A 20,490-nucleotide genomic window follows, 5' to 3' on the forward strand; every position below is an offset into this window, starting at 1 on the left:
GATTCATCAATGACATTGCCTTAACTGAATTAAGCTCTAAAAAATAAGTCTGCACATGCACTGATATTTAATAGCTCATTCTAACAAAGTTAAAAAATATATATGCAATTGACAAAAACTCATTTTTACTTATGTTATACAGCCTAAAATACTAATTTGAAATCAATTAAACATGCTTGATTTTTGGTTAAACATCTCGGACGGGTTACATTTATGAAGCACATACATTCAACCATTAAGGAAATAAATAAGTTTGAATATTAAATGAATTAACATAATTATCAAACCATTCACACATCTGTCTAAAATATTGAAATTTAAAACATCAAATAATGTTTAAATAAAGTTTGAAAGATAGCCCTCAAGATCTCAAAATTATCAATCTCACACAGCACCGATGCAGCAACCTGCATCCGCAACAACATATCACATATTACCTAAAAATATTTTATTTTGAAAACGTGAGACTTTGGAGGATCTCAATAAGATCCACATAGGTAATGCAATTATACTATACACTGAGCTTGCATACACATGCATTACTTTCAATGAACAAAAATTAGTATTAAATATTCTACTGAATCACTAAATAGTAAAACTTAGTAATTCATATTACTAGGATAAATCACAACCACGATATCTTATCTCATCACATGCATGCATCACATAAACATATGAACATATATTAGATTGCATAAAAGTAAAATGAGCAGTTATTTTAATATTTCACTTGTTTACCAAATGCCTATCGGGTATACGTAGGCCCCTACGAAACAAACTAAACTACTCGGGTGTTTATTATGATCTGTATTTTAATTTTTTGAGTGACTGACTCAGTCATCCTACAGGAGCAGTCTCAAACTGAGAGAGAGTTCTACTTGGACATGACTTCAAGCCATAATGGATCAATCACTAACTTTTGCAAAACGACTCCTAGAGATACTAACTTAACACAAATATTTGGTAGTCCTGATCCCTTAACATTTTTAGACTGGGACCACCAAAGTATAGCCCCTCGAAGCAACCAAAAAGGTTCAGAGGGTTTATACCGCCTACCCTCTCTAAGGTAGATATAGAACCATTCGGGTTGAGTACACCTTGGTAAAAACATACCTAGAATCTCACAACAAGGTTATCTTTATTAAGTCATGGGTCAATACAGCTACCATTGAGAAATAACTCATTGTAATATTCAAATCACGATCCTCTTTTGAATACTAGATCAAGATTTAAATTTATTTAAACACCCATGTACATGCACCCTATAGGTATCTATTTTCCTGTATGCATTTCATACTCATATACTGCATGACATCGCACTACATGTATTCATCATGACACATGCATAACATAAATATGTTACTCAGAGATTAAACGTGCAATATAACATAATCATGTTGAACACAATTCATCAAAGCATGAATAAGAATCACAAGCATTTTCATTCACATGTTCATAGTTTTTCCAAAATCGTTTCCTGCAAAAACCAAAATTTTTACGATATTTAAGCCAATAACGAGGCAGCCATGCACTATGACAATCCACTACAGGACTGAAAAAATGCATACATCCACATATATATGTCTGAAATCATGTCACAAAATTTCAGAATTTTAAAAAACACGGTTAAGGAGAAACAATTAAGTTTTTGGATTACGCGGCTAAAATAACCCAAAATCACATCAAATTTCGCAACCAAGTGAGAATGCATATTAACATCATATCTCAGATTCATAATCATATTGTGATCAATATTATAACACATCTAATATAAGTTGAAACACAAAACAAAATCAATTCATGTTGTCATAATTAAATTTAACAATAAAAATAAATTTTGAATCGCTTAGGAGCCTATTTCTCAGAAACAGAGCATCCCTACACCAAACCTGAATAACACAAGTTAAGATTTATTATTGATTTCATATCAATCATATACATTTACATCAGATCTGATATGATATGATACATAAACTATATTTATAAAAAAATTTAAGAAAACAAAAAAAATAAATAAAAGCCATGTGAATCAATTTTTATGAGAAAAGCTCCCACAAGCCCTAATCAAATTAATCCACATGAGCTAATTTATGAGTTAAGTTCCAACCATGTCAAATAACCTTAAATCTAATATAAATATAAATGAATTAAGTCTAAACCATCAAATATAATTAAATAATTACATAAATAAAATTATATAAGTCATTTTCTCAAAAAAGGCTCTCCTAAACCCTAATTGGGAGACTTACACAAGTTTATTTATGATTTCAATTTCAGCCAAGTATATATAGTGTAAATCCACATAATATACCTCAGTTTATGTTGTACATGAACCAAAAAGAAAACATTATTCATTAGCATATGCATCATAATTTATTTTTCAATAAAGTGATTAAAACCCTAGATTGATGTTTGAGAAATTAAGGTTTTGTTTCTCTTTTGACAATCCATTCGATTTTTGCATCTTATACATCCATATTCACAAGTTTAACACAAAAAACATGTTGATCATAAGCATTACATACTGAAATTAACAAATATCAAATTAAACAAGGAAACAACACAATTTATGATGATTTTCCAAAAGAGACCTCAAAAATTTTAAGAACGGTTTTGGTAGTTTAGGTTTACCTTTTTCAATTAGTTAGATAACCCAACTAACATGATAATAATTAAATACATGTTGCTCATAACCAATTAAATTCATAAATAAAAAATAAGAAATGTCTATCATGGATTTCAACATAAAAATTTAGATTGTTAAGATTTTTCCAAAACCGGTATTTGTAAAAACCTTTTTAAGGCTTTACCAAAAATTTCAGAACCTATATGGTCAGTTCTAACATGATTTTAGGGATGTTCTCAAGCCCTAATAACCTTTGAAAACAACAAATTTGTGTAGTATGATTTTCTTTAAAAACATGTTTTATTTTGAGGTTTTCTTGTAAAAACACCTTTCAAGGTTTTAAAATCATAAAAATCATATTATATTAGATCCAATAAGGTCTAAGAATTAATTTCATAAGATAAAAAATCTAAGAAACAAACCTAAACATATTTAACATGATTTTCGAAACAAAACTTCTATTTTGAGGTTTTCTCCAAAACCGTTTTTTGTCTTTTTAAAAGATTTTAGATCATATGAGATCAATCCCCATATGATTTGGGTTTGATTCATACATTAAACCACACTTAGATTTCATTTGGAATAGTCCTAGCAAGATTATGCATTCTCAGGGTATGTAAAAAGCAAAAACCCATGTAGATTTTACCTTAGTAAAATCGGTTAGCTTAAAAACTCAAAAAACATAGGTGTATTGGATGCTCTTCCTCTTCTTCTTCCTAAACTTCCTCAAAACGCAAGTCTGATGGCTGCAACTCCTCTACCGAGGCTCTTCTAAAATATAAATAGGGGAGGAAGAAGAGAAAACCCAAAACTATGAAGAAAGAGAGAGAGAGAGACGGCGTGTGGGAGGCTTTAAAAAGCCTCTCACCCCTCTTTCCTACTTGGAATGGGACTCTCTCTCTCCCAAAACCGTGTGGTTTGGGAGAGTCCAAAAAGTTTAAAAACCTTAGTTTTTTTTAACTATTACGACTAATCAATTAATAATTATTTAAGTTGAGTTAGAATTTTGAGAGGTGGGAGATGTCCCACTCTCTTTGAGCTTTTAATTAATTAATTAAGTATTTTAATTACCTCTTAATTAATTGGTTTCAAGTAGGGCCCACATAGGTTGTCCTATATGAGGGTCCAATCCAATGATATTGGATCCACTCAAATGTCTATATCCAATATTTTATTAATTGAATTTCTAAAAATATTTAGTGAAATATCCGAATTCATTTTATCATAATCGGGTCCCTTCATATTAGGTACATGTAAAGATTATCTAAGATGCAAACTAATTACATATTTTAAAATAACTTATTATTTGTTTTGTAATTATTTTCTAAATAATGTATCACTTATTTTCACACTAAAATACACACTTTAATTTAAATGAGATCCAAGCTTAAAGAAATAGGACATGCATATTCAAACCGTCTAATTTCTTATTTTAGTTTTCAAATTTGAATTTTACAATTTTTTGAATAATGTTATTCATACATTGAGACTAAATTCTACACTAATTAAAAAATAAAGAAAATCAAGAATATCAAAAAAATTGAGAATATTAAGAATATTATGAATATTAAAAATATCAAGAATATCGAGAGTATCAAGAAAATCAAGAATTGTACTCGAGTCATAAATACAAATAATTTTCTCTTTATTCAATATAATATCAAAGAAAAATCTCGGGTTTTATTGTGATATTTTCATTGTTCATGTTGGGATTTAGGTTAAAACGTGGAAATATTGTGTTTTCAAACACATCAAAATCTTTATTAATTTGATTATCTTATTATACTTCATCATCTCATCACTTACATCAAAGTTACAATTATAACTTTTTTATTTTTCTATATTATTTTAATTTCCTATTAATTTAGTATAAGAATGATTTATAGGATGTTTCATCATATATATTTTATCTAGTAAAGCTGTTGATGTGGTCGGGTTCAGGTCGTTTCAAATATTTTTGGGTTGGCACTTTCCATGCTCATACCCAAGAATTTGTATTTGGATCAGGTTGGGTACCCGATAATCCATAGACTACTTAATCAGATCTATAATCGATAAATTATCAATTTTATTTTATTTTCACTGACATAAATGCATTATATGTAGTATTATTCTGTTTTAGTTTTTTTTATTTAGGCTTGGGTCAGTTCTACCCATACCAAACTCGCAGACTTGGAAAACCCAAGCCACAAGCAGCTCCCAAACAAGTTGAGCAAAACCAAAGGGTGTTGTTTAGTTCAGTTCAGTTTTGCACAAATCTCATCGTGTTTGTCAAGTGGACTCGACAAATCAGGCCGCAAGCAGTTCATTATAACATAAACGAGTTGGGCACAAACAGAGGGTATTCAGTTCGGCTCGTGTCATATATGTGGGCAGGGTTTGAGTGATTTTTTTGTCGAGTACCCAACCCTATCTTACTAGTCTCTTATATATATTTTTAATAAAAATAAATTTTTAAAACTATAAGGCACTAAGTTTGGGATTCAATTTTAGTGAGCCTGATAAAATCTGAACCGACCCATTGACAGCCCTAATATTTAGTGATGGCAGTGGATCGCAGCGGGGGACAATGTCTCCACCCTACCCCGTCTCAAAATCCGAACCTCCATCCTCGCTTTTTATTCCCTTTCGGGTTTGAATTTTAACCTCCATCTCCAGTTCAAACGGGGCGAGGCCCCGTTTTTTTTTATCCATTGCCATCCTTAAAGAAGGGTTGGGAACGAGGCGGGGCGGGGCAGGGCAAAGCATAAGTCCATCTCCGTACGGGTTTTGATTTTAACCTTCATCCCCGGTCCAAACGGAGCGAGGCAAGGCCAGTCCCGTTTCCCCCGCTCCACTGCCATCCCTACTTGTATTTCGATCCATATCTAACTTGCATGTCTCACTTCCAAACAGATCCGAGTCGAACCATTCCCAGTTTTCAGCCCTAGCCGCAGTTAACCTCCTGACACCTCCCATTCTCTCTCTCTCAATCTCAATGGCGATCCCCACCGCCACCGCTGCCACCACTATCCATCGCCACCGATTCTCCGCCGCTCCGCCAGCGTCCCTCTCCTTCGTCCTCCCCAAAACCCTTGTACCCACCTCCTCCTCCTCCTCCTCCCAAAAACCCCTCTCTTTCCGCCACCAACACCTCCCTCTCTGCCACTTAACTTCCACCTCCGCCGCCGCCTCCTCCTCCGCCACCACCACCACCGACGCCGCCAACCGATTCCACGGTCCCTGCTTTGTCGTCGGCGACAACATCGACACGGACCAGATCATCCCCGCCGAGTACCTCACCCTCCTCCCTTCCAAGCCCGACGAGTACCGGAAGCTCGGCTCCCACGCCTTCATCGGCCTCCCCTCCCCTTACCCGCGCTTCGTCGCCGAGGGCCTCTCCACCACCGACTACCCCATCGTCGTCGCCGGAGCCAATTTCGGCTGCGGCTCCTCCCGCGAGCACGCCCCTGTCTCCCTCGGCGCCTCCGGCGTCAAGGCCGTCGTCGCCGAGTCCTACGCCCGGATCTTCTTCCGGAACTCCGTCGCCACCGGAGAGCTCTACCCGCTGGAGTCGGAAGCCCGCCTCTGCGAGGAATGCCGGACGGGAGACGTTGTCACGGTCGATATTGCGGAGAATTCGCTCGTTAATCATACCACTGGGAAGGCGTACGGGTTGAAGCCGATCGGGGACGCCGGACCGGTTATTCAGGCGGGTGGGATCTTTGCTTATGCCCGGAAGACGGGGATGATCGCGTCGGTTTAGGGTGTTTCCCGGTAGGGGGTCGCCGGATTTTTCCTAGGTGGTGTTGGTTGGTATCTCTTTTTTACTTCTTTTTTACTTTAAATCGTGGTGTATTTAACTATTTGTAGTGTAATTGGTGCTTCTTTTTGTGTGGTAACGCTTCAGTTCTATTGTTGTGTAATCTGGCTAAGTTCCTCACGGTGGGTGGTGTTTGTTTGCTGTATTTTCATGTCATGAAATGAATTAGAGTACACCATTGTCGTCGTTTTTTGCCTTAGTATAAATCAATCTGGGACTAAATAAAAAATTGGCTTTTCACAAAGATCAATAGAATGTTGCTATGCCTAACTGAAGAATGCACATTCTCATTAATGTTTTCCATATAGCAGTCTCACCAATAGAGATAATGCCAACAACACTAACACGAACTTTTTTATTGAATTATTTCAAAAGTCCGCAAGAGAAATTATAAACTTGGTAACAAAAGGAATGGCTAAAGGTTGCTGATAAAGTTAAGAAGGTATAATTTGATGTTTGAGAAACGAAGCATACCCTTCAATGCCAGGATTCTGTGGGTAATATACTTTCTTCAGGCCCAATTTTTTGGCAGCTAAAGCTGTTGTCACTCCAATGCAAGCAATAGAATTGTCCCAATTATCGGATTTCGAAATCATTCTAACCCGAGCACTGTTTATTGGAACATCATCACAAAACAATAAAAAGGAAAAATATAAGGTAACAAAAATGTGAGAAGAATGTGTAGAAGGAAAAACTAATGTTGCTTGCAGTCGTGCACAAGCAAATGTGTATAGGACATACTTTTGGCATTCTAAAGAATGGTGTCAGAACTAGTAAACTGCAATAGTCGAGAACCTACATTCGATAAGCATCTAACGACTCAAGATGCATTATGAGTGTGGACTGAATAACCAAAAGAAATAAATTAGAAACTGAATTAAGATAATTCTCTATTCTTTATGAATTCTTTTTTATTTTTAGAGAGAGAGTCTCGTACATGTAAATAAATAAGCATATGGAAAGAGAAATTGATACCTGACTGCAGAAGGACAAGCCAATGCAACTACTGGCAGAGAGAGTGCCTCGGTTAAGATTGCTTGATCTACTTCATGAACAGAAACCTGCATAGAAAAAGAAAAAGGAGAAAACGAATGTGAATGTTAGACGACTCATTTTGAACTGTTTAAAAGTCATGCATCACTTCATCAAAGAATATTATTTGGATTCATCCAGTCACTTGCGGAACATACTTCATCAAAGAATATAGTAGAAGAATAGAGAACATTACCGTGGATGTGGAGTAGGTATTTAGCCTTGTAACCTCAAAACCCCTATGCGTCAGGACCTCCTCTGTAAAACTAAAGTATGAGCCTCAACTGTAGATTTTATGAACCATAAGAACATAAGCTTCATATGGTCTTAGCAAAATTTAAACCACAAATGCTGTGCAAGATTGTAACAAATTCAATCTTTTATAAGAATAGCTAAATTTAAAAATCAAATACATGAGACAACATGGCTAACTTAAGCAAAATGGAAGTAGAAAGCAAACAACCTTTTAGATTTTAACCAATAAAATGCAAAAGTCATTTCTATTTTTTATTGATAAACAATAAGCATAAAATGATTTTTGGAAAACAGGTTAAGCAACTGAAAGCTAAAATATGTTGGATGCTATCAATGAATGGTCCAAGGAAGATGCATGAGCATAAGGGGTTGGCTCCAACGGGGCCTAATCTATGTCACCTGAGTACGGGTATGGAAGGTAAGACACGGTAATTTCAAAAAATGAGGGTACGGGGACACAGTTATATATATATATATATATATATATATATATATATATATATATATATATATATATATATATATATATATATATATATATATATATATATATATATAATGGTTTGTGGGTCCAACTCAGTTCTTAGTAAAAGAGGAACAGATTTTAGTAAACGAGGAAGTTGTGGGATGACATTTTGAATAAAGAAGGGGGTGTAGGTAAAAAATGAATAAATGGGGGTGTCCTTAAATTAAAAAAATGAATAAAGGAGGGTCTCTCTCTCTCTCAGAGGGTGGGAAGGGGAAGGTTTGACAAGGAAACAAATAAAAAAAAACAAGAATGTGGGTTTCGGGTTGGGTCTTAGTTGGACCCGACCCAACCCACAGGCTCACGTACCCGTAAGCATGTTGGGCCGTGTCGACATGGGTACGTGCCCTGTTTTGCCGTGTCCCAGTGACATAGGGCCTAATCATACACTAGAATTTAATTGTGTCCAATAGTTGGGGGCTTTACTGGATCAATAATTGGGTCGGCACAGCCCAAGTTAACTCATGTATGATCCACTCCATCAGGACGAGCTGGGTAGGTAGACAGGGGGACAAATGGATCAGATTTATTACAAGTCTGAGTTGAGTAATCAGGTCCCATGAACAAGACCGAGTCTGAAACAACTATAAGTCTAACATGACAACACCTGAACCTTGACCTAGACCTGATTAAAACTAGCTACATATTGAACCAGACATGGATTGACAATTTCAGCCAGGTTGGAACAGATCAGTCCTCCATCTGACCAACTTTTGGTCATAATTACAGCCCAAATGAATCCAAGTTATACCTCTCGGTCAATGTAAGCAGGGATCACTTCAAACCCATGCATCATCCAATTATGCTAGTGAGAAATCCCAGTGGACCCATCCGTATATAGCCACCTAGGCTGCAACAAAAAGGATTATGAAGACACACCTTCAATCCAAAGAACAGTTGTATTTTGGGATAGACCAAATATGAGTCTACTTGAGATCCATGTAGCAGGAGAAAATTCGCCCTGGACTACTGGGTGAATTAGATTGTGGATGCCCAGTTATAATCCAATTCCATGCAGGTTGTTGCATCTATGCAGGAATAAGTGCATTACTTTCAATCAAGATGATCTGACAACTCATTCCCCTTCCAGTTTATGTTACCCAAGCATGTTTACATGATCAAGAAAACAATGTCATATGGAACATACACGTCTATATGATCAAGAACAGTGTATCAAGTGGACACATGCAGAATTAATACAGAAAATGGTGCATAACTGTTTTTGGGTTAAGTCTGTTTCATGAGTCCTCAGGTTCCCATGTATTTATTTGTCACTCGATTCTTCCCTACATAAGTCTCCATGTTGATCATTCATAGCTTTTCAATCTACGGTATGTATCATCATTTTGTCTGAAATTATCTTGACATATGAGGCGAGATGGAAGCACTAAAAAAACTGCACCTAATTTATTATTTGTAAAGCAATAGAACCAGTGTTACTTTAAATTACTTGTAAAGCAAGAGAATCAGTGTTACTTTTGATGTAATGGTTCAAGATTTGTTTCCCCTCTTTTTATATTTTTCATAGCTGAATTTTCTAATACTGATTTTGAATCATTGATAACCCTATGATGTCACAGAGATGAAGAGGAACTCCACCGATCAAGACGTGACATGACATGATTAACAGTACATCACCACAATAAAAACAATGCATGATACTGAATTATGTGATAGAAAAAGACTCACCAATATCATTACTGGCCTCCACAGATGCAGGATATAAAACAGTACAAGTTTTAGTATCACACTTTGGGAGCTTTGAAGCCAAAACCTTCCCTGTGGCTGAAACAATGCACAGAACACGAATTAAAAAGGCCAAGGAACAAGGAGGACAAAATAACAAGGCCAAGAAACTCCTTTTTGACAAGAATCCCTGGCAGGCAGACACCAGATTCCAGAACTATTTTCAGATCACCAGCAGTCATTGCAACTGATCCTATATAACTTTAAATAGTTCATATCTTAAAGAAGTTTTCTTTGTAGAAGCACGCCAGCCTAAAAACCTCGATGTATTAGGACAAGCAGATAAAGCATCTTAAATGAGCACAAGTATCAAAGACAAAAAACAAGAGAGCTAGCTGCTCAGTTGTTCAGAAACTCCACAAGATCATGTCTCCGAGAGAGAGAGAGAGAGTCAATACCAGAGATGGTTTCCTACCTTTCCAAAGCAGAAAATGCTACATTTAAAGATTGTTGAGGAGACTGTCACATCCTCAAAGACACTTGCTGTTCCAGCACCAACCACACCTACTTGAACTTTTGGAGTTCCTGCAGCCCTAAAACAGAATCGTGCACTCATTTACAGATGAGAAGTGGCCCAAACTGCAAGAAATCTCAATTACACAAATCATGCTTTGAATGCAGACTATCGTATATACCTAATGTAACCTTCCAACCTGGTGGCACAAGCATAGGAAACCAGTCAGATTTTTTTACTCAAATTTATTGTATATTTGGTATGCTTTGTAGTATACTTCAAGAAATTTTCTATAGTTCTCTCATTTGGAGGTCAAAAATAACAGAAAATCCATCTGAGTGATGATGCCCAGAGTATCAAGCATGTAAGTGGAATCCATAACCTAAGTAAACGGACAGTAGATTTAGGTTGGAAACATTGTGCCAAACATTCCCCAACATAAGAAATTGCCTTCAGCTGCTAGCATTTAACCAGAAGAGCATCTCCTAAAAATCCAGAATAACTCAAAAAGTATGGAACACCTCTGAAAAAACGAATTCTTTCGCTTCATCCATATCCACTGAACAATATAATGAATACCAACATTATCCTCACATCTTCTTCTCCCTTAATTTCTTCTATCGTTCGACTTTCACCTTTTACTATTATGTCTATCATGGTGTATCGATTTAACTTTGAATTGTTAATGCTGCATAATGGTCGAACTGTAGACATCATTTAAGCATGAATTTTGTAATCCACTCTGCTTGTATGTATGTGTGCGGATGTATATATGGTATTCACGCATAAATGGTGCAACATAAGCGTAGTTCAAGACATTCTCTAGACATTTTCTATCATATAAATCCATGTATGGATCAAAGAATGCAATATAATCAAGAAAAGAGGAGATTGATAAACGCATGATATGTGAAACGCGATTCATGAAAAACCCAAAAGATTTTTTAAAAAAGGGCAGTCGAAATATGAAGGTGTTGAGTGGTGGTTAGGTAACCCTGAGCACAGAAGAGAGCTTATCCAGATCAGGCCCAGATGAACGTTCGATCAACGGAACCTCCAAACAGTTTATACCATGCTTGCCCTAGCAAAAAAAAAAAGAACAAAAAAAACATTTCCTCATTCTATGTTTCATTAACCCCTAACATTAATCACCTAAACCGACAATGATGCTCATCCCCCATCAACATCTCGAAAACACACACACACACACACACACACACACACACACACACACACACACACACACACACTACGCCACGAGAACCTATTGAATTGAGCGGTGAGACCAATAGAAAGAAAAAGAATGAACGATTGGGGAGAAGAAGAAGAAAGAGCGAACCAGGACGTCGATGAGCTTGCCGTTCTTGCCCCTCTCCCTCGTCACCACCACCTTCCGTCGCAGTGCAGGCGCGCAGAAGCAACGATAAGATGAAGAAGAAGAGGGGAGACTGAAGGAAGGGAGGGGCGAGGGAGAGGTCGGGAGGTGGAAGAAAAGGGCGGAGAGAACCATGGACACGAGTCGCTGCAACGACGACGGCTCTTCTTTTACTCACTTCCCGGCCCTTTTGCTTTCCTCATATGCCACGATGTGGGACCCACAGATGGGTGCCGAGATCCTCGTGGCCACCATCAATGCTGATCCGGGAAGCACGGTATTGGTCCGATCGTGGGCCCACTTTTCCTGATTAGGGAAATGGATCTGGTTTGACCCGCTCTGTCCACAGGATCCAACCCATTTCCGAAACCTACATTCTGGATGGGGAATGTGAATTAATCCTGACCATTGGTTGGACAGCTGGGATCAATATAGGATGGATCCCATTATATGTAGGGCTGGTAAAGGAGACGAGCTTCAAGTGTTCAAGTTTGGCTCGTTCTTGTTGTGAGTCAAACCAAGTTCGAGCTCCTAATGAGCCTGAGTTAAACGAACTGGCTTGTTTATATAAAATATATATTCGTTTAGAGATGGAATAAATAGGATTACAACAAATATGTATCTAAAATATATTTTTTAATACCTAACAAGCTTACAAGAGTCGAGTCAAGTACCTATTATTGATATTAAGCTTGTCGAGCTTATTTTACTAGTTCGAATGTGCTCTTTGCGAGCAGAACATGAGCTGAGCCTCGAGCGGCAGCTTGTTTCCCAACCCTAATTTCTGTAGTGAATCCTATAACCCAGGCTGGATTCAATAATCTTGGATCGATTTCAAACAGGTTTACCAACACAATATTTTAATTGAAAACTATAAAATAAAGATAAAATAACAACTAGAAATTCACTACTGCATTACCTATAAAAAAAATAATAAGATGATTGGTGAAGAGGAAAATAGTTTTATGCCTTTGCATGTTAGGTTGGATATTGAGTCCTTCCATTAAAAAGGAAAGGCTTTTAACGGGAAGGGGCATATGTTGGATTTTAAATTCATCAAATACTAAAACAAGATCGATAACATGCTCTCGCTAAATCGTTAAAATCCTAAACAGAATAAAATCAAAAGCGGAAGCTATACCTGAAGAGTGCTCCAGTTGATCGTTGATGGATATGATCTTTAAGAACCTGTATATTTTGGTCATTTTTCTTTCCCTAAACCTGATGAGAGGAACTCAATCTCTTTTTGACTTATGAAGAGTCCGAAGAGGGAGGACCTTAATATAAGGTTTGGAGACCATAACCTAATGCATTTAGGAGTATATCTCAACTCAACCCATTATATAGTTGTAGAGAGGGTAGGTCTCTCCACATAGTGTTTCATACCATTTGAGATACCACAAGGCCTATCTGGATTCGATCACATAAACTGGGCCTAAACCTAAGACAAACTTACGATGTGTGGTTCAACGTATGTAGGTCCATATAATTTTTTAACAATCTCTCACTTGGGCTACATACGTAACCTTATAATCACATGTTGTAACCTTATGAGCTCAAAAATACTGCATTATCAATTGATATCTATACCAATCTGGTTTATTGATCATGTCAACACAAAACCAAAGAGGTCTTCATTACAAATAACCTAATTGGACTCATCAATGATCTCGTATATTGACACAACCAAATGACATGGATCAAGTATGAATGTGAAGCATGAAAATTACATGCAATGTGATCAAACATGGTTATTTCCAACTGGTCCTACTAAAAACTTTAGTGAGATCACAATATAATGAGTACAGAATGCAACTGAAACTTTAACTTTATACCAAAGTGGCAAAAAAGAACTTTATTATATGATAAAATGACCAAATACAAACTCTCACTAAACCAGCATATCATAAAATGATAAAACACCCATGCGAGTAGTATGCTCGTGAAAGACCTTAGGTGACAAACCTTTAGTCAGCGGATCTGCAATCATGGAGTTTATGCCAATATGTTCTATTGATATCTGACCATTCTGCACTCTTTCTTTAACAACAAGAAACTTAATGTCAATATGCTTTGACTTCGATGAGCTTATGTTGTTATTGGAATATAGCACTGCTGAATTATTCTCATAAAATAACTTTAGTGGTCTTTCAACATTATCCAGAATTCGCAGCCCAGTAACAAAATTACGTAGCCATATTCCATGATTGGATGTCTCATAACAAGCCATGAATTTTGTTGTCATAGTGAAAGAAGCAATGAGTGTCTACTTGGTACTCCTCTAGGAAATATCTCCCCCAGCCAACAGAAAAATATAGCCTAATGTGGATTTGCGACTAGCTTGGCAAACATAAAAATATAGCCTGACAGAATACCCAATGATCTCCAACTGATCTGACTTCTCGTATGTGAGCATATAACCTTTTGTTCTTTATAAATACTGTATAACCCGTTTGGTTGCTTTTCAATGATCCATAACTGGGTTACTAAGATATCTGCCTAACATTCCAACAATGTACGCTAAATCTGAACGAGTCCATACATGAGCATACATAAGACTCTCCACGGCAGTTGCATAGAGAATTTATTCCATAGCCTTAATTTCAGACTGGTGTTTGGGGCACTGAGTGAGTCTAAACTTATCTCCTTTAGCAATGGGAGTATCCATTGGTTTACAATCCTTCATGCTATACATTTATAAAATCCTTTCGATATAACTCTTTTGTGATAATCCAAGAATACCCCAAGAACGGTCTCAATATATCTGGATTCTTAATACAAAAGAGGCATCCCAAGATCTTTCATTTCAATTTTTTTGTTAGAAATCTCTTGGTTTTGTACAGTATGTCTATATCATTACTGACAAGCAATATGTCATTCACATACAAAACCAGAAAAATAAATTTACTCTCACTGAACTTATGGTATATGCATTCATCTCAAAACTAAACGAGATGACAACTTGATGAAATTTATGATGCCACTGACGGAAAGCTTACTTAAATCTATAGATGGATTTTTTAGTTTGCAAACTATCTTCTTGGCATCGCTTGAGACAAAATATTCTGGTTGGACCATGTATACTGTTTCATTGATGTCCCCATTAAGGAATATAGTCTTAACATCCATCTGATGTAGTTCTAAGTCATAATGAGTCACAAATGTCATCATAATCCTAAAAGAGTCTTTCGTAGAAACCGAAGAGAAAGTCTCTATGTAGTCAATACCTTCCCTTTGAGTAAACCCTTTAACAACAAAACGAACATTATATATTTTTACATTACCCTTTGAATCCCTTTTGGTTTTAAATATCCATTTGCAAGCAATGAGTTTCACACCTTCAAGTACTGGGACAAGATCTCACATGTTATTGTCACTCATGGATTTAATCTCCTCATGCATTGCTTCAATTTACTCTTGAGAGTTAGAACTGTGTGTGGCTTGATGGATGTTGATTGGATCATCTTTCATTAAGCCAGTATCACCCTCATGTTATTGTAGAAAGATAATATAATCATCCAAAATTGTCTTTCTTCTCTCTCTAGTGGATTTTCTTAATGGCACTGGTTCTTGAGGTTGTTGAGTTTGAACTTTAGGAGTAAAAGTTTGATTTTGGATAGGAAGATCTATAACATTACCTTGATCCAAATTTGTGAAAACATTGTCAGGAATGAAAATTTGATCATTGTCATCCACAACTGTAGGAAGAGAAAGAGACTCTTCTTCAAAATCAATGGCTTTTACTTTATCACTCCCCCCAAACTCAGCACCCTCAAAGAAACAAGTATTTCCTATTTTAGAAAAAAGACTTATTTATAGGGTCATAAAACTTATAACCTCTGAACCTTTCAGAATACCCAACAAAATAGCAGCTAACCGTTCTCGAATCAAGTTTCTTTTCATATGGCCTGTACGGCCTAGCCTCAGCTGGACATACCCAAATATGAAATTGTTTTAAACTAAGCTTTAAACTTGTCAACAATTTATATGGGGTCTTGGTTACTGCTTTAGAGGGTACCCTGTTCAAAACATAGGTTGTAGTATTTAATACTTCTCTTCAGAGAGACTCTGGTAAGGTAGAATGAGAAATCATACTCCTTACCATATCCTTAAGAGTCTTGTTTTATCTTTCAACAACACCATTCATGCTAGGGGTGCCTGACATGGTATACTGAGGGACGATTTCACATTCTTCTAGGAATTTAGCAAAAGACCCTGGACATTATTCACTTGATCCATCATATCTGCCATAGTACTCACCACCACGACCAGATCTGACGGCCTTAATTCTTTTTTCAAGTTGATTTTCAACTTCAGCCTTATACGATTTGAACACATCTAAGTACTGAGACTTTTCATGAATTAAATATAGGTACCCATAAGGAGAATAGTCGTCTATGAACGTAATAAAATATTATTTATCATTCTAAGAAGCCATAAGAAATGGTCCACAAATATCTGTATGAATTAGTTATAAGACGTTTGTTCTTCTTTCGGCACCTAATTTTCTTATGTTTGATCATTTTCCTTTTATATACTCAACACAAACCTGAAGGTCAGTGAAATCAAGAGAACCAAGAATCTCATTTGACAGGAGCCTTTCAATTCTTTGTTTAGAACTATGACCTAAGCGCTTATGCAAACCAGAATTCTTTTTTGTTAATTTTTGTTTTGTACCACAAAAACTTATTTGCGAGGTTTCATTAAATAAGGCAATAGTATAAAGCATACAAAGGTTATCAATTGTAGATAAAGAACTGATCCCAATAAGATTTGAATCAAGAAATAACTTAAATTCATTATTTTTAAATAAACAAGAATAACCATATTTGTCCAAAATAGAAATATAAACCAAATTTCGCCTAAACGATAACACGATAGATGTTTCTTTTAAATCTAAAAAATTTATAGTCTTTAATGACAACCTAAATGTTCCTATTGCCCCGACTTTAACTATTTTTCCATCGCCTACATAGATGAATCTTTCAACATCAATTGACAGTCGGCAACTTAGGCAACCCTGCAAAGACACGCTTATGTGAGTGGTAACATCATAATCCATCCACCAAGTGTATTGAGGCACAAAAGTTAAATTAACTTTAGAACAAACCAAAGTAAGGATCATACCTTTCTTCTTAAGCCAAGCATGATACTTGGTACAGTCCTTCTTCATGTGACCCTTCCCTTTGCAAAAGAAACAACTAGACTTTGGGTCTTGATATCTTTTATGTTTCTTCTACGATTGAGGGTCAACTGCAACTTTCTTAGTCTTTTTCTTCTTCTTAAATTTGTCCTTAGAGGTTACTGCCAGATGAGCACTTTCAGTTTTTTCTTGCTTCATCCTATCTTCTTCTTGCAAACAATGTGAAATGAGTTCATTAAGAGTCCATTTTTCCTTCTGACAGCTATAACAGACCTTAAGCTGATTGTACTATGCAGGAAGAGATATCAAAACCAAGTGCACGAGTAAGTCCTCAGACAACTTTAACCTTAGTGCCTTAAGTTTCAAAGCAAGATGAGACATCTTCATGATGTACTCCTGAATGTTTCCTTTGCCCTTATATCTCATTGAGACAAGACTCGAAAAAAGGGTAATTGTCTCAGCCTTTTCATTTTTCATAAAATATTTTTCAATTTCTTTAAAGAAACGTTTGACATTGGCCTCTTCGGACATGGTGCCCCTGAAGGATTCCGGAATTGCACGTTTCATTATCATAAGACTCATGCGATTAGATCGATCCCACTGCACAGAGTTCTTTTTATCCTCATAAGAACTCTTATCCGAAAGAGCAGGTGGTTGATCTTCTCGTAGTGCAAGATCCAGATCTATACAACCAAGCACAATCATAACATTTTCTTTCTAATTCTTAAAAATTGAACCGCTCAAAACATGGATAAAATTAATGTTTGCATATATAATAGAAGCAAAGGTATTAACTCATGATTAATATTCATATTCACATGAATAATATAAAATAACATATTTAAAATAATGGTGAACCCCATTACAAGATACCCATCACAACATTAATACTTAGTCTTTGGACAGAAGTTTCAATTTGTAAGTAGTACTCTTAATACAATAATCAAAATATGGACAGTCAGTTCTGTCAAACAATGAGCCTTTCTTTCGACCGACTCGTTATTCACATGAAAAACCGAATGATTGTCACATATTCATTACTAAAAGTATACATTTGGGCTCACCCAAATAGTAGTCTTCCTTTGGTCCGATCACTATTCGCATGAACCGTAAATATATAACCATCATAGTATTCTAAAATGAACTAACCTACACAATAGATGTTACTTTGGCAACATATTGATTCAGTCAATTTAATTTAAAATATCGAACCCAAAATCATAAATAATACCAATGTTCAAATATGTCAGTGAATGCACATGAACATAAAGGAAACACAATTATAATTTGCATGTGGCCCGAAAGATAACTGAAAATAGCCCACCAAAATAACCCATGAAGCACACCAAATAGCCCTATAAAATCTTTATTTTATTTTATTTTATTTGTATAAAGCTTAGTGCAGGGGTCCAGCCAATTGGGTCAGGTTGGACCCATCTACTGATCCAAAGTTTGTCTGACTCGAAATAGGTTAGACCCAAAATTGTTGTAGCCGGTTGTAGATCCGAGCTATTGGGTGGGGTGCAACCAGGCTCGACCTGCACAATGGTGTCGACCGACTTGGTTCAGTGCCACCCCCCCCCAACCAAATGAGACTGAACCGGGTAGGCAAGCCCTCCCCACCCCTAATGCTCCTTAAGTCAGCCTGGCCTCAGCTCAAGTGTCTGATAAGGCCAGATCCTGACAGAAGACCAGATTGAACCGGTCCGGTTCGGTCGACTAAACACCGAATTTGCCTTGGTTTGGTTGGCATAACACTGAATCGAATGATCGAGTTGGCCCAACCAACTGAATCGACGGTGAGTCGATTCGGTCTAGGCAGAGCCAACAACAACTACGCCTTCATCCCAAAACAATTGGGGTTGGCGATATGAACCAAAAATGAAAATCATTCTTGGTCTTCCACATGAATCCTTCTCCTCCAATCATTTTTATCCAATGCCATGTCCTTGGTGAGGTTCAAAGCATTCATATCCTTTCCTATCATCTCCATCCATGTCTTCCTAGGCCTACCCCGACCTTTTTTAACAAATATACTTTTCCATTTCTCCATCCTTCTAACTAAAGCATCATTAGGTCTTCGCCGAATATGTCCAAACCACCGTAAACGATTCTCTCTCATCTTATTTTCAATGGGTGCAACACCTACCTTCTTATATATCTCCTCGTTCTGAATCTTATCTTTTATTGTATTTCCACACATCCATCTAAGCATACGCATCTCAGCTACACTCATTTTTTGAATATGATGTCTCTTGGCAGCCCAACATTCTGTACCATATAGTAAAGCGGGCCTAATACAATAAAAGATGAACTAGTTAGAAGGATGAACCGGCTCGTGCATGAGATGGTCGAGCCAAGCGCTGACCGTTGTTCGCCCTGTACACAGAGTCACCTGATGATAGTGGTTAGGGCATACCGAATGCCTCACCGTTGTTGTTGGACAAAGCCGACCCTGGACATCGGATGACGACTGGGCAAACAAAGTGCCCCATCTATCGGCAACCTGCATCCGATCATCCACCAACGGCTAGACCCGAGCAAAACATTATATGTCGTCGATGAAGTGCTAGATCAAATGCCTGTAATCACCGGCTCTGGAGAGAGACCAGCGATAGCAGAAAACAACATTGGGTTGTTGCCGAACCCAAGCACATCCACCCTCACATGGTTTGGCGATCTGAAGGAGGAGGGCCCTTCATCGTCTGTCGTCTGGCGAAGACAACAACGAGTCCTCTCTCTCATCGGATGGCTCTGATGAGGGGAAAACTTCTGCAGTAAGATGAGCCGTGTGAGTGATATCCCTTCGCATGACATCCAAAGATCATGTCAGCTGCAGCCTCGTTCGTTGTCTAGAGGACTGAACGACGACAATACACTGTCCGGTGAACGATTCTCAAAATGGGCAACACCCCCAGAATCCGATGAATAGTCGATGAGCAGAGTGTATCCAGTGATGGTTGAAATTGACCCTGGATGTCGGCATACACAGGGCTTACCAAGTGCTCACCTTCCTGTCGATCGACGATGGCTGAATCCGGCCAGGGTGCTAGTGACTCCAACGAGTTCGACGGATGCTGAATTCGGCCGTGAATCCATACGATTCTGACAATGAGATTCGATAACAACCCACATGAGAACTGCGAAGGGGGAAAACCCCTTATGTGAATCTTGAATGGGCATTATCCCTGATAATCCAGCGATCAGACTGGACGAGCACCTGTCTAGTGGACTAAATAGGGGCAAACCCCTGCTCCACAGTCCGATGATCAGGTAAAGACGGTATCACTATCAGATCATCAACATAATGAAGGACCCAATGACCATTCCTGCTTGGCAATCTAAATGGGAAATAAAACCCCATGCCGCTCGACGGCAATCCGATGATCAGAATGGATCATCGTCAGAAAACAAAAGAAAATACAAAATATTTATGAAATCATTATTTTCTAATGATTCAATGAGAACATGTGCTCTTATATCAATTGTTTGATTTTAAATTCATTGAATACTAAAACAAGATCGATAACA

The 20,490-nt window shown here is 37.2% G+C and overlaps 2 protein-coding genes and 1 long non-coding RNA gene across 3 annotated transcripts; 1 reads left to right on the forward strand and 2 right to left on the reverse strand.

Moving 5' to 3' along the window:
* Window positions 1–5,525: 5,525 nt before the first annotated feature.
* Window positions 5,526–6,628, forward strand: LOC149816193 (3-isopropylmalate dehydratase small subunit 1-like). The gene has a single exon (XM_089987605.1). The coding sequence runs from the start codon at window positions 5,604–5,606 to the stop codon at window positions 6,369–6,371; it is 768 nt and encodes a 255-aa protein (XP_089843731.1). The 5' UTR covers window positions 5,526–5,603; the 3' UTR covers window positions 6,372–6,628.
* A 144-nt stretch (window positions 6,629–6,772) lies between these two features.
* On the reverse strand, window positions 6,773–7,745 carry LOC149816194 (uncharacterized). The gene is made up of 3 exons (XR_016427648.1): window positions 7,657–7,745; window positions 7,404–7,489; window positions 6,773–7,037 (listed from the first exon to the last, which is right to left on the reverse strand). It is a non-coding gene; the product is annotated as an uncharacterized LOC149816194 (long non-coding RNA).
* Window positions 7,746–9,907: 2,162 nt separating this feature from the next.
* LOC149816195 (uroporphyrinogen-III synthase, chloroplastic-like) lies at window positions 9,908–11,951 on the reverse strand. The gene is made up of 5 exons (XM_089988067.1): window positions 11,781–11,951; window positions 11,436–11,522; window positions 10,633–10,640; window positions 10,426–10,520; window positions 9,908–10,026 (listed from the first exon to the last, which is right to left on the reverse strand). The coding sequence occupies exons 1-5, from the start codon at window positions 11,949–11,951 to the stop codon at window positions 9,908–9,910; spliced, it is 480 nt and encodes a 159-aa protein (XP_089844193.1).
* Between the last annotated feature and the right edge of the window lie 8,539 nt (window positions 11,952–20,490).

This window comes from Nuphar pumila, chromosome 14, assembly GCF_984573655.1.
Source record: "Nuphar pumila chromosome 14, dmNupPumi1.hap1.1, whole genome shotgun sequence".
NCBI classification, from domain to species: Eukaryota; Viridiplantae; Streptophyta; class Magnoliopsida; order Nymphaeales; family Nymphaeaceae; genus Nuphar; species Nuphar pumila.